Source organism: Symphodus melops (genome assembly GCF_947650265.1).
Source record: "Symphodus melops genome assembly, chromosome: 20".
NCBI classification, from domain to species: domain Eukaryota; kingdom Metazoa; phylum Chordata; class Actinopteri; order Labriformes; family Labridae; genus Symphodus; species Symphodus melops.
In genome coordinates this window covers 7,620,236-7,645,184 of record NC_136710.1, presented here as the reverse complement: position 1 = coordinate 7,645,184, position 24,949 = coordinate 7,620,236, and the positions used below count along the sequence as shown (strand labels likewise).

General features: G+C 40.9%; 1 protein-coding gene across 19 annotated transcripts in view; it reads left to right on the top strand.

Annotated features, from left to right (window-relative positions):
- LOC306841335 (receptor-type tyrosine-protein phosphatase delta-like) overlaps positions 1 to 24,949 on the top strand; it is a 347,810-nt gene that overhangs the window by 303,980 nt on the left and 18,881 nt on the right. For 3 of the 19 annotated variants that reach the window (XM_079371178.1, XM_079371175.1, XM_079371174.1), the window contains 18 exons: positions 1,290 to 1,400; positions 5,275 to 5,544; positions 6,657 to 7,238; positions 7,605 to 7,750; positions 8,358 to 8,502; positions 10,058 to 10,363; positions 11,247 to 11,440; positions 11,743 to 11,769; positions 12,152 to 12,269; positions 12,956 to 13,543; positions 13,969 to 14,069; positions 14,198 to 14,454; positions 15,696 to 15,789; positions 17,665 to 17,874; positions 18,914 to 19,074; positions 20,814 to 20,825; positions 21,699 to 21,811; positions 24,410 to 24,507. In XM_079371178.1, the coding sequence (XP_079227304.1) occupies positions 1,290 to 1,400; positions 5,275 to 5,544; positions 6,657 to 7,238; positions 7,605 to 7,750; positions 8,358 to 8,502; positions 10,058 to 10,363; positions 11,247 to 11,440; positions 11,743 to 11,769; positions 12,152 to 12,269; positions 12,956 to 13,543; positions 13,969 to 14,069; positions 14,198 to 14,454; positions 15,696 to 15,789; positions 17,665 to 17,874; positions 18,914 to 19,074; positions 20,814 to 20,825; positions 21,699 to 21,811; positions 24,410 to 24,507 (3,533 nt within the window). Of the gene's footprint in view, positions 1 to 1,289; positions 1,401 to 5,274; positions 5,545 to 6,656; positions 7,239 to 7,604; positions 7,751 to 8,357; positions 8,503 to 10,057; positions 10,364 to 11,246; positions 11,441 to 11,742; positions 11,770 to 12,151; positions 12,270 to 12,955; positions 13,544 to 13,968; positions 14,070 to 14,197; positions 14,455 to 15,695; positions 15,790 to 17,664; positions 17,875 to 18,913; positions 19,075 to 20,810; positions 20,826 to 21,698; positions 21,812 to 24,409; positions 24,508 to 24,949 lie in introns of all 19 variants that reach the window. The other 16 variants (XM_079371176.1, XM_079371167.1, XM_079371171.1 and 13 more) reach the window with 7 other exon arrangements.

Genomic DNA, 24,949 nt, shown 5'->3' with positions numbered 1-24,949 from the left:
TACTTTTTGACTTTTTTTCTTCAGGGTTTGGGGAAGGCAAACAGTAGTCTGGCGAGGACCCGATTGGCTCATTTTTGGCGTGTGACGAGAAGCTGGAGAGTTGTTGATGCATAAAGCCATTTTTCCCTTGGTCATGTGACACCACACTGCTGATCCCATTGGTGGATTTTTATGGGTGTCTTTTGTAGCTTTCAGAAGCTAAAGCAGTGGTTGGTTACTTTCTTGTCGGATCAAGCCGATATTTTGAATTTTGTCTTCTAATACAAATGCATTTTATTTTTCAGCTAAGGGTTGTCAGAAGGTTGTAAGTTGTGCCGACATACATTTCTTGCCAAGATTTGCATGTCAAACATTTTGTAACAGAGGGTAATATGTTACTTTTGCCTTACATAGTACTCTAATTAACATTTTTTTCGCATATAAAAGCAGCATTTTTCAATTTTTTCTACCAGCTGCATTTTTTTTTATCGACTTCACCTGATAGAAGTCCCAAATTACTCTGTCCGGTCAATGTTACACTTGATCTGTGATTGAATATGCTAAAATTCATACCTAAATTTCTTTCTTTCAATTGTCCTCCCTTGTTATGCTGCTTTCTTATACTGTAAACCTTTTTTTGTTTGATCCATGTTTCCCTGAAGCAGTATCACTCATCCCCATATTGACCAGTCCAGTGACATGTTGTATATTGAAGGGCTTGCCCCTATTCTTCAAAGTGAAATCGTGACCTTTTTTTTATATTGGCATTAGGATGAGTGTATTTTTTAGACCCTATACAATAAAAATATTCAGTATTTTTCTCTAACAAAGCCACCAACGAGGCAAATGTATTATAGACAGACGATAACTTAAGTATTTTTCTTTCTTACTTTGCATTTGACAAAGTGTTATTTTCTTTTGCTTTCTTGTTACTTTAAACCTTTTAGGACAAATAGATTATTTGTGTTGCAACGTCCTGCACAACAAGCATTTGCAGCTGTTCCTCATCTAGCATAACAGTCTCAGTTTTACCACAGCAAGTGGATCAGATTGTGATAAACATGGGGGTTGAACATTTCAATAGACATAACATAATGGACGCAAGCATGTAGTGTCTAGGATGCAGTTTGTAGAATGTTTCCGTCCAACTACTGAAACGTAAAAGGACAAAGCTTAACTAGCACTGGAGACGATTTATTTGGCCGCTTTGAGGTCAACAAAGTTCTTTTCTGTTCATTTTGACTGTGAACTTGCCAACAACCCTGTTTTAACCATGCACACTCCACTACCCGTTTGCTATTCCCAACCAGGAGCCCTCCAGATAGAGCAGAGTGAAGAGTCCGACCAGGGGAAGTATGAATGTGTGGCAACCAACAACGATGGAACCCGCTACTCTGCACCGGCCAATCTTTATGTCAGAGGTACAGTAGGAATCGCATGTGATCAACACTTGCATGCTTCAATCAAGTATAATATAAACTATCTCCTTTAAATTCATGAGAAATCTTTAAATCAGCCAGTACAGTCTGGGGCCAAAAGCTGTTAGGCCATTGTAAGTATGGTTTGGTTTTGATTTGTTTTTGCACTTGACTTACCTGCACTGATTTGAACCTACAAAAGCTGCGATCTTATGTGTTTCTGCTCCTTCCCGATGATTATCCTGAGCCTAACGATGACTACACTGCTTGCTGTTTTTTAGATACTAATTGTCTTTCAAACCTCACTGTCAAAGTTAGGAGAGGGTGGACAACCCTTCCATAGTAGTCCTAATTCTTTCCACAGCAATGAAACGATCCTTTCTGACCTTTTTTTTTTTTTTACCCTATTAGTAACGTTGGAAGGACAATTTTGATCTCAGTAATTGTTTATTAATTAACATTAATTGTAATTGTTGTATACAGTTAGATTTAAAAACAAAAGTAAAAAATTGCAAACTATACATATAATTAAAATGTTAATTCCTCTTAATTTCTATTAATAGTATCCATGTGTAAAAACAGCAGTCTCTAATTTTGATTGCTACAGTAATTCATGTGAAGCTAAATAATTTGAGCCTGTGTGCTTTTATAATTATTTTGAACGTGTTATGCGCTCATATAAATATTGTAAATACTTTTGACTTGAACTTTGAACACAGCAGTCAGGGCTTTAGTATCGTTTTGGCACACAACCAACGTGACTTTATTGTGATTCATACATTTCAAAATGTTGTCACTGAATATATTTTTTATCTGGCTCCTTTCATCACTTCTTTATAGAAAATACATTTATTCTAGTATGAGCCTCGGCCCTTTGATTAGGTTTTGTAATCATCAATAAGCCTTCTGTTCCCATTTGGCATTTTACTCAGCATTATAACTACATTGATTAAAGATAATTTGTCATGTTAAACTTAGCATATTGCTTGTGTACAATTTGGTTAGAAGTAAATATTCTTTCATATCCTTCAGGATTGAGCTTTTGTTCTGTACTGTGGGTGTTAGGGAGACACACGAGACTCCCTGCACCGTCGAGACAGAAGGTCCTTCGAATTGTTTAAGTAGCATTTGTACACCTAAAAAAAAACCTTTTTACTCTCTGTGTTTCCCTTTATTTTCTCCTTTCCTTATATTATTTTGTTCTGCATCAATTTCCCTACATCCCTCAGAGCTACGAGAAGGTTGGTGGGTTTTTACTTTTTGAACACAACACAAATCAGAAATTCATTTAATTCTCCACACAGCTTTTTTTTTTAACGTTATGATTCTTTTATATACAGTATATTTGTCGCGCATTAAGTGTTCATGTTCTCATTGAGAATGCCCCATGGTCTTTGTCCAAGTGCTTGACTGTCCAACAGGTGGTGCATGTTTGCATCTTTGAATGGGGGTGGTGGGAGATAATATTTGCATCTGCCTGAGTGTCTATTTGCATGGTCAAGTCTTAATACCTTATCATCCTCTCTCCTATGCCCCAAAGTAAAACATGTCAGTGTTACTGCTTTGTTCTCAAATGACTAAGAAAAAAAAAAGTTGATACATGAATAATCAGATCATTTCAATTTAAGAAGTAAGATAAATAAAAGCAATGTGACAAGTTACACCAAGAGATAAAAAAAAAACAACAACAAAAAACTCTCTGTGATTTCTATGGTCCCCATACTACTGCTCTCCATGGACTCTTTGCTTGACCATATAAGCTCTGAATCTCTCTCTCCACACAGCCATTTAAGCATCACTACACACACACATTCCCTTGGTGCTCCCGCCAATTGAAGTTTTTCAGAGATGAAAATATGTTAAAGAAAAATCCATCCCTTGTTGTAATTGGCCCTAAAGTCAAAGCGCCAAACTGTAAAAAAAAAAAACACAAAAAAAAACACAACCTCTCCCTCAGAGATTATACACTTCCTCTGTTGTTTCTGCACAGGAACTTATGAAAGAATTATGGATTTAGAGCGTTATCCACAAGACTTGACAAATGTAATGATATTCAAATGAGCAGGATAATATTATGTCTGTGGGGAGCATGATCCAATTGGATATTAATTAAATATTGAGTAAGAGAAACGCTTTATTTAATAATGCAAGCAGTTCCCCTCGTTTGCCTCTCTGGAGGGCTGCAGTCTGCATAACAGTGCTGGCTTTGTGAATTAGGAGCAGGCTGCAGGAAGCACGTGTCACTAGCTGCCAGACGCAGGTAAAGAGTCAAATTAACAGCCAATATAAACAGCTACAGCAATTTTTAAAGAGGCACATTTTTGATGATTAACATGAGCAATGACACTGACTTGCATTGTATTGAATTTCAATCCTAGTTCTTTTATAACAAAGTGTATTTTTCCATAATGCTTACTGCCCTTAATTCTCCAGTTTGTGTATCACGCTAATATTTTTTGATTTAAAAAACTCACCAGTGAAAGCTAAAGCTAACACGACACCGTCTTGCATCTTGTTGTGGCCTCTCATTTATCCATAGTGTTGCTTTTCGCCCTAACTCTTTCTCGTTTCTCCTTTGCTTTGCCGCATTTTCAGTGATGTCACACTGTTAAACTCACGCTTCCATTTGCTCTGTGTGACACTCCGAACCTATTCCTACTTTATTTTGTCGCTGCGGCACTCGTCCCTTCAACTCCCAAGCGAGCACGTTCTGCTCCCCTCCAAAGGGATTCAACAGCCATCTATGTTTATTCTGTATCCATTAAAGTTGACTTAAAAGTGTAACTTTTGAGGGAGAATCTCTCTTTCATGCATGCTTGTACTGTCTTTTTAAGTGTATCCACTAGAGCTGTCAAATTATGTCGTATTAATTATTGTCAACGTTGCCATAATTGATCCTGACTTGTCAAAAGAAAAGAACACAGCAACATCTTTGTATGCACTGGAAAACTCATTTATGTGTACTCTACATTACAGATAAAGTTCAGTGAGAAGTGAGATATTTCATAGTCAAAGTTTACACATGAACTCGTGAGTTCTTGGAAAACCTCCCCTTGGTGTTAATGTGTACATGACCTGCAGTCCTGCAGTGATGTTTGTTAGCATTACATGGTTTGCCATTGATTTACAGGCAGAGGCTAATTTGGACTATCAGTTAGTCGTGGGTGCAGACATGATAGCGCTGAAGTACAAATCTATGTGGTCCTTTTGCGATAAGCCAAAGACCTCACGTTGATTTGAATTTATTTAAGTAAAACAAAATCATTGTAGAGACTAAACAGATTAAATGTGGGCTAGCAAAAACCATGCAGGCTCGTCTTGCGGGATGAATTGCAGAATTAAGCTCGCCAATGGGTAAACCAATAGTACAATGATACACCTTGATCCAAAGTACGAGTGCATAACATTTGACAGCCCTAGTTTTACTTTGGACTGAGCCCTTTTTGTTTGTGACTTCTCAGGAGAGTCAAAGTTATCTTGATTGTGTGATGTGAGAATGTGATGCGGCACATTATCTCACATCAGCTGGAAGTAAACAGCCTAAAAGTTGTTTCTATGCAACGACTGAGGAGTGCTATCAACTGTCTGGCACTTTGTGAAGTTCTGTTTATCTGTACCAAGCTATTTTGTGCACGTCTCTCATGTTGTTGTGAACCCATCCACCATTGAAATGTCCAATGTCGTGGATCAAATCTGTTTCAAAGTCTTTTCTAAACCTTCAAACACATTTAATTGTGTTCAGTTCTCACACCTTTCAATGTATGCTATTTCCTTATTTAATGCTGAACCATAAGTCAGTTTGTCTTCTGGCAAAATTCATTTTCTGCTGTTTGTTTTTTTTTTTTTTTTTTTTCACACCACGTTTTGTCTTTTCCAGTACGCCGGGTGCCACCGCGATTCTCCATTCCACCTACAGACAATGAGATCATGCCGGGCGGCAGTGTCAATATCACATGCGTGGCAGTGGGCTCGCCCATGCCATATGTCAAGTGGATGCTGGGCGCTGAGGACCTCACGCCAGAGGACGACATGCCCATTGGCCGGAACGTCTTGGAGCTCACAGACGTCCGGCAGTCGGCCAACTACACCTGTGTGGCCATGTCGACCCTGGGGGTGATCGAAGCCGTAGCACAGATAACAGTGAAAGGTGAAACTGCTGTTTATTCTATATATTTAAAAGCCTACGTTTCTTGCTAAGAATTCAACCGAACACAGCTTGCCTCTGGCAGATTTTTCAGAATCTTTCAACTTATAAACGGGTGTACGTTATTTCTGCAGTGAGAGATTGCTAGAAGTAAACATCCAAGCTGAGACAACTGGGACCGTCAAAAAGAAAGATATTTACCCCCATAAATCTGTGGTGGGTTCCTTTTAAGCTTTCGACAAGCCCTGACACCAGCCTATGTGCATTAGATGCCAGATTGAGAATATAGTGAAGTGCTTATCTCTCAGCGGGAGATCTACACAGCCACCAAGCTCGCAATTTCTGTTAGTAAGAGGCAGCAAGCAGGAGGGGGGGGTGTGAAACGTTGCGAGTATTGTTTGGTGTCCTCTGTAGGCATGGTACTTATCTGAGTGTAATCATATCTACGCTGCAGTGTACCAGAGAGAGATCCCAGATTTGTGTCGCCGTGTTCGCGTGCGCACAAGGGACAGACTCACATACACACACACACACACACACACACACACACTCACACTCGGCTTTGTTTTTCCGAGACATAACAGAGATATTAGTCACAATATAGCAGTCTGGCAGCGAGCTCCCCCAGAAGCACACTTCAGGTGGCATATAAAGACAATATATTGCCCTGAAATCTTTTGCCATGTGCCACGATGCAGAGAATTAAAGCAATAAATTCACCTGTTAAATTATTAAAGTGATAAACACTGGGAGATGGGAGATTAACGGCAACAGCACACGCCGCTGCTGAACAGGGGGTGTGAAGTTAATCTCGGACATTAATTCATAAAACTTTCTTGTTTTTACGATTGTGTGCTGGAAAAGTGGAATAACATTAGGACTATCCACCCACCTACAGAAAGCCCCCATGTGACTCCAGATTTACTGTATATCATCATAATCAAGTGCAATGAGGTGGCAAATTAATGTAATCAATATATTTCAACCATTTGCAAATTAAAATGAAGTCTCTGAGGCCCGAAATGTGCAAAAATGATTCTGCAGAGGTTGAACTTTCAATGTTTACTCCAATTGTGTTTTTGTTTAATTTATTCATGTAATAATTGTTATTGCAGCGTTGCCCAAAGCTCCTGGCATTCCCGTGGTGACAGAGCGAACAGCCACCAGCATCACGCTCACCTGGGACTCTGGAAATCCTGAACCAGTGTCCTACTACATCATCCAGCACAAGTCCAAGTACTCCGAGGATTTGTACAAGGAGATAGACGGCGTCGCCACCACGAGGTACAGTGTAGGAGGCCTCAGCCCGTACTCGGACTACGAATTCCGCGTGGTTGCGGTGAACAACATCGGGCGAGGGCCACCCAGTGAGGGCATCGAGGCCAAAACAGCAGAGCAGGCTCCCAGCACGGCGCCAAGGCAGGTCAGAGGCCACATGATGAGCACCACAACAGCTGTCATCCACTGGGACGAACCAGAGGAGGCTAATGGGCAGATTATGGGCTACAGAGTCTACTACACAATGGACTCCACTCAGCACGTCAACCTCTGGGAGAAGCAGATTGTTCGGGGGTCAAACTTTGTCACCATCCAGGGCTTGATCCCCAATAAGACCTATTACATCAAGGTGCTGGCCTACACCTCAGTTGGTGATGGGCCGCTTTCTGCAGACCTTCAAATCATCGCTAAAACAGGAGGTGGGCATTGGTTTGTGGGTCTTTTTAGAGAATCCGTGAAAAAAAACGGAGAAGTTTTATAAATACTCACACGCCACAATTTGGCGAAAAAGTCACATAATTTTTAAGGCTTTTTTTTTTTTTTTTTTAACCAATCCTCCTTTGTGAGTCAGAGTTGTAAACTAGAGCTGTAAACACAAACATCTTCAGGCTGTCAACTGAAAAGTGCCTTTCAGAATGAATTTGGCTTAACCAACAGCTCCTCCTGAAATCCAATGTGGCTCTAACAGTCATTTCTACTCGAAAGCGTCATCTGTTAAAGTACTACTTTACGGACTGTTATTTGTGCAAGACAATAATGAATCCATGTCTTCATTTCAACTACAGTTCCATCCCAACCAACCGACTTCAAAGGAGAGGCCAAATCAGAAACAAGTATTTTGCTCTCATGGATCGCCCCGGCTCAGACTGGACAGGAAAATCAAATCACAGGATACGAGCTGATGTACAGGAAGAGGGACGACAAAGAGGAGGTAATTGTTTCCTGACCTGAACCTGGCAAGCCATCAAATACTAAGAGAAATAACAACAACAAAAAAACCTACAGTAATTACTATAAATCAGACAGTTAGAATATGGTTTGCAATTAGAAGTTTGATTATACCACAAATTATCCAACAACAAATATACCTGAACTGTAGCAGCTACTTTTTAAATACACGGTGCAACTCCATTATAAAGTTGCACCATAACACATAGAAACAAACAACACAGGTATATGACTGACAAATTACTTTTCTGCAGACTCAACATTCCAGAATGACACGTCCTTACTGGATAGAGTTCAAACCCATTTTTGTTGTTATACCTCTGAGATGTTGATTTGATAGATATTGCAAACACAGAGCCTAAAATAAATGGAGCTTGCAATGTAATTTGTCAACCACTTCAATGTGTGCTAAATTGAGTGTCAGTCATTCATAAAGACTGGCAACAGGTTTTCCCATTCTCATTGTAAACTATGATACCCTCAAATTTGATATTTTTTTTTTAATCAGAGTTCAGCAGAATACTTGCTGAACTACCTGTTCTTGATGGGATTTCTTTTTTTTTAAACTATTTGATTTTTTTTTCTCGCAGAGACGGATCAGTTTTGAGCCGACAACAACATACTTGCTGAAAGAGCTGAAGCCCTTCACCACTTATACTTTCCGGCTGGCTGCCCGTAGTAAACATGGAGTTGGAGCTTACACCAATGAGATTTCTGCAGAGACTCCACAGACACGTAGGTCTTCTTCCTTATCTGACTGAGTTGACACTATTTGGGAAAGGAACACATTTTTCAAATGCATTCTAAAGTTAAGAGGGCTGCGAAAAGCCAAAAAGTGACAAAATTGTCGAGAAGGCCCCGTGCACAGACGAAGCCCACCAATTTATCTTTTTCATGCATTTGAAAAGATGTAAACATTTTGAAAGTGTTATAAAGTCTACCTGCCCATGCTCTATTCATCTTGAAAAGGTTGCATGGACAGCGTACACAGGCTTTCCTGTGAAGTCAGGAGACAAGGTTATAAAAACTACATCTCTCCACCTTTGTTGTGCAAAAACAGTCTGGACTGAAACGAATAATAAAGTCTTGAAATATTCATATCAGTGCCCACATCTCTGATACCCAACTCTTTTTTATGAGTAAAGGGCCTTTTAGGAAGCCATGTCTCTTGACATTTCATGTCAGCCAAAAAATACAAGTATAAAAGATTTTTGAGACTGAGCTTTCTATATAGTGTAACAAGAACCAGGGATTTCCCCATTTAAGATATTGAGTTTTATAATAAATCAAATTAGAATCAATAAAGCAATTAAGTTACCATATCATAGAAAGCTCAAAGAAATTGAGTTAGGGAAATTTTCACCAATAAGACCTCAGATTTATGAAACTGGTCCAAAAACATGAATTGAATAAACCTAAATAAGTTGCACTTTGACGTGTAAGGAAATTCCCCACGATTGAAAAAGTACTATTGTGTTTGACTTTGGACATCTCAAATAAATCTGAGGTCTCAAAAAGACCAGGGCAGAAATCAGGTGGGTAAATACACTCAGTATGTGTGTTCTGAGGTAAATGATGAAGTGCATGCCAATGTTATCAGACTTGAATAAATCAGTCATGTCTCCTTGGGAAGTTCTCTGTTGTACAATCAGGCTTTTACCACAAACCAACAGGCTTCGGAAAGGTTGGTGACAAATACAACATTTTTCTATTTTAAACCAGTTGAAGCATCAACCTTTATGTTTTGGATTGATGGTAACTGCTTGCCAAATTTATCAAAGTTGTTCCGACATTCATTTTGGAATGGTTTATCTTGAATTATTTAGATAGTTCTATGAAATGATTTTAGGTTTTTGTTCAAGGATTTAAGAAACAAAATATTAGGAAATGTGATTTTTATTTCCTTTTGTTTTTATACAATTTATTTTTTTTATGACAAAGGTAGGTCCCATATGTTTAAGCTGTCCTTTTTCCCAGTCAACACCTTCCATTCATCATCCGCGTGTACACCTTTTTGTTGGTCTTTGCCTTTTGGTTTGTTTTTATTTTTGATGTTTTATTGATTCATTATGTTTTTTTTTATTTTATTCACATGAGTCCCTGTGTTACCCTCATTTTGTGTCATTTTATTTCCCTTTTTTCCCCTTTTGTTTGGTCAATTTTACCATCATCACCCTGATCAAAACAAAACTGAAACTCCTTGATAACAAAAAAATCAACTAAATAAACGGCCTGACCAAACAAACAAACCCTGCACCTGCACCTGCACCAAATCCAACCCACCCACCAGAACCCTCGGGCCCACCTCAGGAAGTCAAGTGCTCTAGCCCCAGCTCCACCAACATCCTGGTAAGTTGGAGGCCACCCCTTATGGATTTACAAAACGGGATCATAACCCAATACACCATCCAATACGCTGCAACGGAAGGGGAGGATACTACAGCTCGTCAAATCCCTGGCATTCCTCCAGAAAGCTCCCAGTACCTTTTGGAAAACTTGGAAAAATGGACAGAGTACAATGTGACAGTCACTGCTCATACAGATGTCGGAGCAGGACCGGAAAGCCTTCCACAGCTCGTCCGCACAGATGAGGATGGTATGTGATCGCTAAAACAAAGCCCCAGCTGCAAAATCAGAACACCTCTCTTAACCTGCCCCGTCAAATACTAACAACCTCGCTTAAATCTTCAATTCCTTCTACTTCTCTTCCCCTCTGCCTGCCTCTGATATGACTGTTGCCACTTGCTCTTTTTTCCCTATTTTTGGACTTTTTTGCTTGACTCACTTTGCAAAAGCACCCTTTTCTGGTTTTTACCCTACGCTGCTCAATTTCAACAAATGGTATGGCATTTTTTCATTTGCAGGCCTCCAACTTCCAGTCCCAACTGTCATTTTTTTAACGTTTTTTAAATATGTTCTGCAATATTTTTGAACAGCAGCATTATTGTACAACTCACTTTTTAAGGAACTTGACAAAGGACAAGTTCTGGACAGTTGGAAAAGCAAACATTGGAAGATTTTGATATTTTTGAAGGCCTTTTTTTTTTTTAAAACAACTTTTTCTCCCTCATTTAAAAGAATCATTTTTTGACTCATTTTTCCTAACTCCATAGCCAAAATTCTTGTTGTGCTTCAAGCATTTGAAAACGCTTGAAGCCCGCCCTTTTGGCTCCACTTTTCTATTTTGACAAAACACATTTTTATTCCATGTTTTAAAAGAAAAATCCACTCTACCCATTTTTAATGTTTCCAGATAGGTCAGTCGTCAGACCTTTTTTTTGCTGTTGTTTTTTTCCCCTTACCATTGTTGAAATATTGATGTCATGCAGTGGTTGTTGCAGTTCACTGCACTTTTGTGATTTTTTTTTGTCACTGCAGTATTTTGCACTACGGCTTTTGGGCAACATAAAAAAAAAAGAGGGTGAAGGGGTTCTCTATAATTTTGACCTCTTTTCTTCTATCCCATGATGTTCCTCCAGTTCCTAGCGGGCCACCTCGTAAAGTTGAGGTTGAGGCTGTCAACTCCTCATCTATTAAAGTGATCTGGCGTTCACCGATGCCAACCAAGCAGCACGGTCAGATCCGAGGGTACCAGGTGCACTATGTCAGGATGGTTAATGGGGAGCCCACAGGACAGCCAGTCATCAAGGACATACTGATTGATGATGCCCAGGTACAACTACTCAGCCAGACACCTCATCTCGAAGACATTTCGTATTGATTTCTTTGTCTAACTTTTACATGCCTTACAGAAAAGTATTTTTTAAGAGAAGGAAAGCTAATCTAAAAAAATGTTTAAAGTCTACTGGAATGGGAAAGAGTGCATGAATCTGCACATTGCTAATTATTCTATAAGTATATATCTGTGTGCTCTGTGGTGGCAGACAAACTGTGTGTATATTTTCTTATTAGGGGTTAGTGTCTGAACCCAGCCTTATTTCTTCTTTTCTCTCCATATTCTCATATCATTATCAGTGGGAATATGATGATTCAACAGAACATGTGAGTAGTTTTACATGTCAACACGACAATCTTGTTTCCTCTGCATGAATGGCATGTGGCTTTTCTAAATGTAGAGGTTTAAAGCTTGGTGTACACATCTTAACTTAAGATGTTAACCATTAAAACTTCAGATGGAATCCTTGGGTAGTTATTTTCATTATGACACAGTCAAACTAAACTGGACTTACCTTTATTTCACCTTTGAAATAAAAAAAAGTCTTTGATGAGGACAATATTTAGTTGAGCACATTCCTTTTTAATCAGAAGCATGCCTTATCTTTAGTTTTAACATCACATCATACTTTTCTTTCTCTGTGTGTGTGTGTTACATCTGCATTTCACGCTGTGAGTGTCCTGCAACTAAAGTCCTGCATCTTTACAGGAAATGATCATCACAGAGCTTCAGGCTGAGACCACATATTCTGTTACTGTGGCAGCCTATACGACAAAAGGTGACGGTGCACGTAGCAAGCCCAAACTGATCACCACCACTGGCGCAGGTAACGCATCAGTCACAGATGACGTGGAAAAATCTGTTTTGCATATGAATATCGATACATCGAGTAGACAGTATTGCCTGCAGTTAAAACCTGTACATACTATTGGTGGAAACAGATGGCTAACATTGAACTGATTTTGATTAACACTTTCTTCTACAACCACACTGTAGTTATTTGGATCATAACATAATAATGAAATCTACTGATCTGTTTGGGTTATTGGATATGATGTCAGACAATGTATTGACTGGCATATTGTCCTAGATCTCCAAAACAGCATTTCAGAAATAGATATTGGTTTAGGACCAACTGACATATGTACTGTTTTTTTTCTCAGCTGATGGATTAGACTTTAATATTGAACTGAATTTCTGCCCTGTAAACAACTGTGGCCGTCAAAGGAAGAGGCACCGGGCAAGCATTCATGTCAGTTATATTGTAAAGTTTGAATGCAGTAAATTGCTTTCTCACTTAGTGCAATGGTATTTGTGCTGGATGCAAAAAGTTGGATGCATTTTAAAGTTATGGTAAACGAAGAGTGTGAAAGTAATAGTGAAAATGGACACGTAGAATAATCTTTTTCATCTCTGTAGACAGGAGATTCAATACTGTATAGGACAAAATGAAAATGTAGTTCTCTCTCTCTTCATAACAAGTTATCCCTTTCTTCATTGGTGCTGTCGTAGTTCCTGAAAAACCCCGGCTAATGGTTAGTACCACCAACATGGGCACAGCTCTCCTCCAGTGGCATCCCCCTGCACTAACCCATGGTCCTCTACAAGGCTATCGCCTCCGTTTTGGTCGCAAAGATGTGGATCCACTGACGGTCATTGAGTTCCCTGAACGAGAAAACCACTACACTACCAAAGAGATCCATAAGGGAGCCTCATACACTTTTCGCCTTTCGGCGCGCAACAAGGTGGGCTTTGGCGAAGAGACGGTTAAAGAAGTCACCACGAACGAGCATTTCCCAAGCGGATACCCTCAGCTCATCACAGCCGAGGGTGCCACAACCTCAACCGTTCAAGTTAACTGGCAGCCTGTTTTGCTGGCAGAACGAAATGGCCAAATAGTGAAATATGCTCTGCAATATAAGGACATCAACAGCCCACGTAGTCCCTCGGAACTCTTCATCACCGCCCCGGAATCTACAGTCATCCTGGACGGCCTTAAAGCAGATACCACTTATGATATAAAAATGTGTGCCTTCACCAGCAAGGGCTCTGGTCCCTATAGCCCAAGTGTCCAATTCAGGACACAGCCTTTGGATCAAGGTAGGACCAGTCCCTAAACCTTTTTAGCCCTTTCCCTTCTAAAATCAACTTTTCCCAGCGAAGCAATTTCCAACCAAAGCAGCTTCCTCAAAAGCCTCAAATGTCTGAAGTTGACGAAGGACTGTGGCGTTAATATCTTGTCCTATCCCTAGTCCCACTAATCATGTCAAAAATTTAAGAAACTCATATGGTGTAAGTATTTTTGTTTATTTGTGTCTTGTCAGTCGAGCCAAGGTCAGCCATTAATTTAAGAGTTGGTGTTGGTAAGAAGGTAAGAGGACAGTGTTGAGTTCAGTGTAGTATTGATTTCAGCCTGGTTTTGAAGGAGAATTTCTCAGGTAAGCACTGGCTTGGGACCATTGGGATAGTCAGGCAAAAAAAAGGGATGTTTTGTGTCTAAATCATTTGCTCCCCCTTTCTTTTAGCAGTGTTTGCAAAAAATTTTCACGTGAGAGCTGCTATGAAGACATCAGTGTTGCTGACCTGGGAAATCCCAGATACCTACAATCCGGCCCAACCTTTCACTGTGAGCACTTCTTGGATAAATATTACATGATATGGACTTTCTAGACAGATTGCTATGAAAAAAAAAAAGTCAGTTAACATCCACAACAAAGGCTTCAATGTCTGAAACATGAACTCGTTCGCGTGCAGATCCTTTACGATAATGGGCAGAGCGTGGAGGTGGATGGGAAGTTAACGCAGAAGCTAATCACAGGACTTCAGCCAGAGACACAGTACTCCTTCCTCCTCACAAATCGTGGCAACAGTGCGGGAGGGCTTCAACATCGTGTGTCCACCATGACAGCCCCGGATATTCTCCGAACCAAACCCTACCTGATTGGGAAGACCAACTCAGATGGTATGGTGACCGTAGAGCTGCCATCAGTGCAGACTTCTGAGAGAGTGAGGTGAGTGGACACGAGCAACAGGAGATCTGAAATTGCGTCAACAGGAAATTGTCACCTTTAAGTCAGAATCACACATTTTCAAACAGTCATCAACTAAAAGCCCTTTCTCAGCCACATCTATGTACAACAAGTCACATTAATAACAGCAGGGTGGGAATGTAATCAAACTAAACCCTGCCTCAAAATTACCCCAGAGATGATGCATTGACCTGAAGTTCCATCTCTCAGTTGACTGATTTTCCAGATTCAAGCGCCACCCTACTTGTTCTTGCCAACATGCATTGAGCATAATGTGTTCTGACTTAAATGGCCCTTTTTAAAGATGTGTGTCTTGCAAAGACATCAGTATAATGCAGTGGAATTCCCTCTGCCCATTGCTGATGTCCATATTACTGTCTTCTATTCTAACTGATTAATTGTGAATGGAAATAATCAAGTTTACTTGATAGCTGACTTTGTCAGGCATAACTCTTCCAAAACAGTCTTTTATATTCATCAGCACTTTTCAGTGTAATATCCCCTTTACCTCAGTCATTACATAGTGAAGCAGCTTGACTCATTTAAGCGCACTCCGCTAAGCCCTGTAAAATCTCTCGCAGCTTGTCAACAAAGCCCAGGGTTGTCAGAGGGCCAAGGAGCACATCCGATTGTACACTGAAGCTTCAGACCCATCTTGGGTTTTCTGATCTTGCTGGACGCACTTGGCCCACTGTCTCCCATGCCAGAGCTTAAGCTAATTAGGTTCCCATTAGCCTGCCACACTGCCTTCCTGGCTAACACTAGCTAGTACAGTGGCCAACCAGGAAGCCCAGAACACTCTGGCAAAGGCCTCTTGCCGCTCTGATATAAGGATGACAATCCCTCTAATTCTGTATCTCTTCAGCATTCACAAAGGTCTCCTAAATAGCCCTGCGGGGCTACAAGTGAGGTTAAACTGTATTTCTTAACCCCTGCGCATGATTGAATTCACAAGCAATAAGAGGGGAAAATGACTAATCATGTTGTAGAAATGCACAACTTTCGAATGGCATCTTTTTTTCAGGGAAGCAGAATTACAAGTATCAGCTGAGATTTTCTGAGCTTATTTGTGTCTTCATCACAGGGATTGTTTTTTTGTCAAGGAAACGGTGACCTTGTACTTGCAAATAAAATTGGTGTACCCTTTCTTTTTTAAAGTGTCTACGACTGTTGACCTTATCGAGTAATCTGGTAATTTATCATACTTTACTTTTTTTCCCCAGGGGATATTACATTGTTGTAGTGCCTCTGAAGAAGCAGCGCACTGGCAAGTTCTTCAAACCCTGGGACAATCCTGATGAGATGAATTTGGAGGAGGTAGGTTTACACACCTTGTGTCATATTTTTCTATTATTTTGATATTTACGATTCTTTGAAACATAGCATAGGTAACTGCGTGCACATTTTCCACACTTTTCTCAAAACTAGAAAAATAAGTTGAGGCCATGAAGAGGCCAGGAAGAACAGGAGATGAGTCTCACTGATTGACGCAAATAGCTGCAGAGAGCACTGTTCATATGGAAATGAGAACATGAAGTAGCCATCAAGTGCACTGCAAACTCAACCCCCATCCCCACCTCCTCCTCTTCCTCTTTGTGTCTGTGGTAATTACCTGAAGAGATGCATCAGACCTTGATGTCTCTTCTCATTCCAAGCAAAGCTAGGCTCCTATGTATTGTATCCACTAAACACTTGACAACTTTTATATTTAGCCGCCCATTGAGATCATTCAGATTCGGAATTCTTTTATTGCAGGATTTAATGTGTGAGTAAATGAAAGTTGTATCCCTATTTAGCTGTTTTTACATGTCAGGTATACATGTAGAGGCATTGTCATATATTAAGCTAATTGGTGAACATTCAGTGCAGACAAGAATATTGACTGTAATCTTTGTCGCAGAAATGTACTTCAAAAAAGGTATTCCCCTAAAAGGACAACATTTGAAATACTATGGTAGTCTGAGTTTCGAAGTATTTATTCCTCCTGTATGACCATCCCAACACATCACGTGTTAAGGTTGCCCAAAGAAAACAAACCATGTCTCATGTGACATTGGCTTTACAGCTCAAGCCTACAGGCCCATGTCTGCAGCCTTGACCGATTGCCCAAATGTCGCCCCTCTGTCAGAATTTATTTGTTTGTCAATACTGGCGCTCACCTTTTCACAACTTTTCCCAAGGGCAGTGAGATTTAGCCGTGTTGACAGCAGAGATGATTGAAGACATTATCGGGCTGCACCAACAGCCCCGCAGCCAAAACAGAGCACACATGCCAACGCACACACTCTCTAATGTGAATGACAGGCACACAGACACAGACACACACACACACTTACTCATCAGTGCACACTACTTAAAGATATGATATCAGGCGACCTAGCTACTAGCTAGGCTTGATTACCATAATTACAATCAGTGCTTTGCACTGGAAGTTTAAAGTCACATGGTGCAGGTTTGTATGAAGGTCACATTAGATAAGGGAGCAATATTATCATTTATGGTTTTGAGGTCAAACGTGTTTAGTTTTTCATTGTATCATAATTTAGCTGGAGAAAAGCTGTTTGAAATAATTCCATTCCTTCACCTAAGGAAGAATAGAGGCAAGGCAAGTTTATTTATGGCACATTACAACAACAAGGCATTTCAAAGTGCATCTTTTGATAAATACCAGTTGGCATTATCTGTTTAAGAAATAGTATTAATAAATAGAAACTTAATGTAGCCTAACTTTTCATACGTTGCTTTCATATTTATGGACAGATTATGTGACAAACAACCCAATCTATCAAATATTTCCCCCAGGCTCCTTTTTTCTCCATCTTGTCATCTTGATTGATTTTTCCTCTTGATTGTATCAAGAGGAAAAATAATTGAGCTTCAAGATGTAAATGAACTCAGTCTCTCTTTTTCTGTCGGCCGCTGTTGGATAATCCTCAACTGTTTTGTGTGTTCAAAATGCACACAATATTTTAATTTCAGGAGCTTTCATAAAAAACAAACAAACAAACAAACAAACACAACAACAACAAATGAAATAAGTCATTGATCTGAAATGCTCTGCTTCTTGCAATCAGCGTTTTCAGCTCAGCAATCAAAACGGAAGTGAGACAGGCAGATTTGGTTTGAGCAAATTGTGTATTCATGTGTGTCCCTGTGTGTTATCAACTGTCTGCTTCTTTCTCCTCACTGTAGCTGCTTAAGGAGATAAACCGAACAAGCAGAGGCCTTCGCTTCCTGAGGCAGGCAGAACCCAAAGCCTATATCGCTGCTTACTACAAAGACTTGCCCAAAGAGTTCACCCTGGGAGACGGCAAGATCTACGGGGACTTTGAAAACAAGCAACTGCAAAATGGCCAAGAGTACATTTTCTTTGTGCTTGCGGTTCTGGAGATGTCTGAAAATGTAAGTTCAATCTTTATTTTATTAATGTTTAGATGACTACATGAATGTTCCTGCCTTTGGGATATCCGGCACCACAGATCTCATGTTCTTTTTGCTCTAAAGTATACAATGTGAATTGGCAGAGATGCTTAAATCAACTGCATCGTGGAGGGTCCTGGTTTTGTTCTGGTTAGATGGGGGGGGGGTTTTCCGAGCCCTTGCTAGGCTTTGACTTGAAAACTTGAAGCTGCAGCTGGCCCGTGAAGCTGACCCTTGCTGCTTTAGGGAGAGAAACCCCTTAAGACCTTTGCTGATCGCACGAAAACCTCGATAACGCCGCTCCTCTTTAATTGCGTCGTACGTGCGGTCCACCTTATCTCCCCCCGCTGCAGCTCATGTGTATGTGTGCATATGTCTGTCTGGACGGCAGACTAGAAAGCGGCATGATTAGGCAGCTGCAGGCGTGATGATGGATTTGATGAGCTGCAGGGTCTATAGTGCTGCCTCGCACTCTCTCCGCTAACCCTGAGTTCAGGTAGAACTAAAAAAAAAAAAGAGATGATAATGACGGACGGAGGGAAATCTCTAATTTGCCCACTGAAGCATATATTTTCCTCCCACAAGACCTCCTTTTTTTATCTCCACTTAGAAAGTGAAATAGTTCAGTCGAGGCTCCTGTATAGAAGAGATACCGAAGATCATTTTGATTGGCCGAACCGCAGCTGTGCAGAAAGTGAAAGCCAATTCAAAGTTTTTGCTGTGCAATTTGGATTGTTTGGTCATGCTGTCGCTTTCAGAGGCTTTTTAAATGCGCTCTGTAAAAATTCATTAAACTATTGCAGTTGTGTTGTGGATGTCTTAAGTCTGGATTAACAGAATCCTCACGCATTCAGGTTTTGATTGTAGCTGTTACTTGAGATGGGGAAAAAAAATGAAAATATCTTCCAAAAAGAGAAAGAAATTGAACAAGAAGCTAATCTCAGTTTATAAGAGAGAACATATTGTTGTCTGCAGATTTGAGTAGATACTTTAATCAGTTACTCTCTTTTCCCTGGTTCAGATCTTGTATGCCACAAGCCCCTACTCAGACCCGGTTGTGTCGGCCGACATCGACCCCCAGCCGATCATTGACGAAGAGGAAGGCCTAATCTGGGTGGTGGGCCCTGTGCTTGCGGTCGTCTTCATCATATGCATTGTCATTGCTATTCTTCTGTACAAAAGGTGAGAAAATCACATTATAACATGCTAATAGATGATAAAGGATGTGAAAAATTGAGCGAGAAAAGCAACAACGGTAGACGACCTCAAAGAATGCGTTTAAACCGCAACGTGTGTGTATAAAAACGGATCATGTATGTTCGACTATAACATATTTAACCATCATGGCACCGTGACTCTACGCCACACAACTCTTCAATTGAAAAATCTAAATGCAGACGCTAAATGTAAGATTTTAACTGAGAGCCCGAGGCACACTGATCTTCAGACTCTCGGTACACGCGCTCTTAATCTCAGACGAGTAAATCCAAGCAGACAGCAACCAAAACCACAGTCCGACGACGACGCCCACCATCCCTCACAAAGACAAATGCATGGACTGATAGTTAATCAGACACGTCCATCTCCCTCAAACTAGCACACACTTGCAGTAGTACACCCCCTAACACTGAATCAAAACAGCCTTTCGGCTTGAAAAACCCCTCGTGGTAGCGAGGCCTCGAGCTGTCAGTGCTCATCAGTCAAGCGCAGGAGGGAGGGGAGCCTCGACGATCTGCTGCATGTCACTGCATGTATGCGCAGCTTTCGAGAGGCCCTGGGGGCCGGGGGGGGAGGCCAGAGTTCCAGCAACCCCAACCCCACCAATTGTACCACTACATATTCCACAAGAGAGAAGAGCTCTAGCCTGACTCTGACCTTCTGTTGCTCTTTTTGCGTAGCCATGTCACACACATGCACACGTCTTGTATGTTTGCATACTTAAACTGACTTTTCCGTCCTTCGATATCCGACTTCGTTTTACAGAAGGCACACTGCCTGCCAAGTTTGCTCGATCAAATGTCCAGCATTTCCCTGTAGCCCTTAAGTAATTTTTTTTAAGAGAGGACTTTGAAAAAGAGAAAGCTATTATTGCTAACAGTTAGTGAAAGTGAGCAACGGCCGCGTGTGCAGGAGCTTTACAGTTTCCATTTGTGGCAGGCAGATTTACGCATTGATTACCCAGACTGTGTCACTGCTTCGTTAAGGAACATTCAGTGCATAACCGGCAGATATTTCTCTTGTCAAGATCAATTTTTTACGTGACAGAAGGGCTCCTTTTGTGCAAAACAAAGGGCAACAACCGTGTTCTGTTGCACTCTGTAAAAGGACACGGGGATATCAGCTTCACAAGGAGAGGAGAAAGATCAGAGGACATTGTGCACCTACACATCGAATAATTCAAAGACAAGTCATGTATGCTTCATATTATGTTTCTTGTCCCAACAAAAAGGTAACAAGACATGCCTAATTAATGCACAGTCATTCAAAAGGACGATGCGTAAAACTCTTAATATGCTCATTTTTTGTCGGAATGAAAATACAACAGAGGTAGGCTGTTTGCAGGAAAAGACAGACACAGAAATGAGGAGACAAGTGATAACTTTTATGCTTGAAGTGCAACAGCTTAAAAAAAAGAAAGCAAGAGCTACAAAGAACAAATCTTGGATGCACCTGGGAAACTGTAGTATTTGAAAACAAAGAGCCCGAGGGCTGTATAATGAGGCGTAATCTCTGAAGTATAGCAGCACTAGTCAAGAAACAGTAAACACAAGCAGGATATGATTGGTACCGTTTGTCTCACATGTAGTCGGTCATTTACTTATGTGCAGGAAGATTTCTGGAATTCTCCATTTTTATAAAGCCAAAGGTCTTACCACCTAATGTTGTATCAATATCTCTTTTCTTGCTGACCAATGGAGCAGCAAACCAGACAGGTAAGAGTGAGAAAGAAGTAGAGGAGAACTAATCCCCTTTAAACCCTTTTTTTCCCCCGGGTCTGTTCATTTGATATCTAAACATAAATAAGTTTGTGGCCCGCTGGAGCTCATGTCAATTGTGAAATCATGCTAACTGGCGATGAACATAAAGTATGCAAAACTTGTAACAATGCAATAAGAAAAGGCAAGATTGTTTGGATCTGCATACAAACTGCTACATACTGTGAAAATATATTCACAATGCTACCATAGGTAGGTCGCTACTACTGGTAGCCGCCTATAAATGATGTTATCCATCTCAATCCCTAGTTTGTAAGACATGAAATATGAAACAGAAAGGTGATTCTTGTGTTTTTATTTTAAAGGACTTTCTTCAAATATGAATCCAAAAAGTTAAAATGCTGTTATCTAAACACAAGGAAGTCCCACAAGGTTATACAATCCACAGTAGTAGTGCAGCAGTAAATGATACATTACAAATTGTTCTTGTATCGCAGTAGAGAACCAGGTGGCAATATAAAGAAATGTAAATCCCAGCCTCTTACTATTGCAGTTGAAGCAACTGTTTGACACCAACTTTGAAAAGTGAACATTAAGCTTCACTAAAGCTAATATTTAGTAGCAAAGGCTATTGTACTGGATTGTAACATACTGTGAAGTGATGTTTTTTTTTTTTTTTTGGGGTCCACCCCTGTAGCATTATGTACTGGAAGAATGCTGCCTTGTCACCTCCTTAATTACACTTTTGCCTGCAGTGTTTATTAGAGCACAAGGAGGGCTTTGATGTTGTACAGTCATGAAAAAAACAAAAAACTGTGGAGCAAAAGAAAACAGATTTTGAATAAATACAATGTCCTATTTATTCTGCAGAAAAAGAGCAGAATCTGAAGCTAGGAAAGGCAGTCTCCCCAACAGCAAAGAAATGCCCCTGCATCATCCAACGGACCCCGTTGAGCTTCGACGCCTGAACTTCCAAACGCCTGGTATGTACAGTTAACATCCACTGTGAATTTACGACTGAATATGCACTGTGGTAAGGAACGGCAACGCTCCAGATGCTTGTTTAGAATATAAAAAGCAGACTCATAATTAGCTATCTATCATCCATTGTTTGCTCATTTGCTTCCATTGCTCATACCATGACGTCCTTACAAATGACACGCCAGTTTTTGCAGGGAGATTAGCATAAAACAAGAGAGCAGTTTGCAGGTAGACGGTGGACAGGTGCTTAGAGCAGGCACGGAGGGTCAAAACTGACAGTTTCCTCCCCGGAGACACTTCTCAGTGGAAAATGAAGAGGCAGAAATGCAAGCTTGACAGTTTCATGGCAGCTGTCGTCTTCCTCTGCACCTGCGTTATCGAGGTCATCAAGACCTGTCATGCTTGCTCAGAATAGTGCCGACCTGCTTGAACGCTATCCCGCTGCCAGGACTCACAGGAAGCAGCATGGTGGAAGGCTAGAGTAAATAGAAAATGTGTCGCGGCACAGTGCGCCGCTCTGTGTTCTAGCCAACTGATGGCAACACGCATTCAGGGACAAGCTGTAAACAAAAGGGGATATGCGTTGTGACCTTTGGTTCAGAGTTAAGCCGCGGTCAGTGATCACGCCCTGGCATGGCTGTGTCGTCATTTCTTATCTATGGGGGAACAATGGGAGTCACAGTCTATTTGTCACCTGGAAAGGAGGTATGCGACTTTGCCTCCGTCTTGCCTGAGAGAGACACTTAACTGCTGTTTGATTTCCTCTGGCACCAGATGCTTTGGGACAGGTGTTCACAGACTGCCAATAGTTTAGCAATATCAAAGCCATATTTTTCAGATCAGATCATATGTAAGGAGGATGAATTTTCCCTGCAGGCTCTTTTTTTTTTTTTCTTTTTTTTTTAAAAAGAGTATGCATATTTATGAAAGCTCTTCAATGATGTTAGGACCATTACTGGCTGTTTCATCCTGGCACAGGGGTATTTTTCCTTTTGGCTCAGAGTGATCTCAACCATCCTCCCACTATTTCACTCGCCTCTCAAGCCATCATTTCTGCCCCCTCCCAACAGCCTTTCTGAAAGCTGGTATCTTGGCTCCCTCGCTGCTCAAATAGGACTAAACATTTTTTTTTCCTCCCCACGTGACCACTCGCTCTCAAGCCCTGAAGCACTTGTAAAATAGACCCCCTCTGTCTCCTCTTATTCAACCCGTTCTCTCACCTCTTTACCCCTCAATGGACATTTTCATCTTAAGGATGCTTGATGTTTGAGTGACGGCGCGTTGGAAATGGTACTTTCATTGTCCCCTCGTGATGGAAATGGATTTTGAGTAGCGGGCTGCAATAGAAACATCCCTTACCGTCTTTCAGAGAGACAGGAGAGTGGGTGGGAAAACGAAGCGCAGCTTCCATTAGCTAATGCCCACTTGTCCCAGACACCAAAATGAAACATCACCTCAGTGGTGGAGGGAGTGAGACTGTCACCCAACTTGTCTGAAAATGACACCTGAATTCTTCGATGCGGGTATTTTGGACAAAGGTTCGACTGCGACAAATGCTGATCACTTTGTTCAAACTCACATTTAGCTATTTCAATTCTACTTGTTCACAGTCAAGTGAACTGAAGCCTGCATGGTCGTACTGCATACAATGCAAGTATAATGTTGTATATAACCATGTCAGCATACTCAAGTTCACATGAATGTCAAATAATAACTAATGGTTGCTCGACTTTCCTTCTGTGCTGCTCGGTGTTTATTCCCATGCACTTTTTTTTTATTTACCAGAAATAAGCATGCTAGCTTAGCCAATGCTTCTGGCATGGTACGTTTTTTGTTACTAATGAATGTCCCATTTAGGATACACATAATCACCCAACTACCTCTCGTCAAATTCCACTTTCTACCTTCTGTTTGTGAAGAAAAGAGTCATCACATTGCTATAGCATCTGCAATGTACTTAATTACACCGCCGTTTCCTCCACAGGTTCAGGTGCGTCCAGTCACCCCAGTAACCTCCATTTGTCAAGTTAGTTGGTCTCGATTATGCATTTGACATGATTTGTTTTTGGGATTTTTTTTTTTTTTCAGCTTTTATTCCCTTCTTTTCTGCTTAGCCTTGTATTTTCCATCTTCATCTAATCCATCGGGTGTGCGTGCGATGTTATCACAGGAGGCGGAGTTTGAAATGACAGCCTGAAAACATGTCATTTACTCAAAGCAAACATCAACATCTGGCCAAACATTTTGGATGTTTTTTTCTTTGTTTGTTTGTTTTCTGTTTGTGTGTGTGTCTTTGTCTTACTTGTCATGCTTACTATCCACGGCAGCTTTCTTAGCAATTAATGTTCTTCTCTCTCAATAGGGAGAGGTCCAGTGTACTGGATGACTTCTCATTGGCTTCTGTATCCATATTCTCTCTATGAGCATGGCTGCTGCTTTGAGTGAACAAACTAGCTTATAACAAATATCCACTTCTCCATCTCCCCCCTCCCCCTGTTAAACACACATTCTGCTTCTCTAATGAGTCACTGTTGGCTTGCGCTTGGGTGATGCCCTTCTTACAAGACAGGTGACTGACCTTCAGTCTCTCTGATTGACAGGTATGGCCAACCACCCTCCGATTCCAATTATGGACCTGGCAGATCATCAGGAGCGCCTAAAAGCTAACGACAACCTCAAGTTTTCACAAGAATATGAGGTAAAAGTTGTTTCTTCCACTTTTGTGATGTACTGCATGTCTTGTCTACATTGTCGATTGGTAAACTGTACCAATCGACAATGTTGGACATTACTGACCACTATCAGAACTAAATGCATCCTGGAACAAAAGTGACGTCTATCTTTAGGTTGAGACCTTCAAATATAAATGTCCTCAGTGTGTTATTCCCCAGTTTGTGCTCTTGTGAGATAATCTCAATGTTCACAGCGGCATTGAGGATGTCATGTTTGCAGAACACTCATTGAGCCTGAAAAAGCTGTGCGGACGAGAGGTCCTTTCCTTTCAGGAGCTCTGTGTGAGATGGGAACGGTCACCATTTCTCTGCCCATTTCTCTCTGCGAGTCTTGCAATGACTCCAAAATCTATGAGGTCACTATATGGGTGGCTGCCAAGCTGCCCAATCATTATTGCAGCTTAAGTA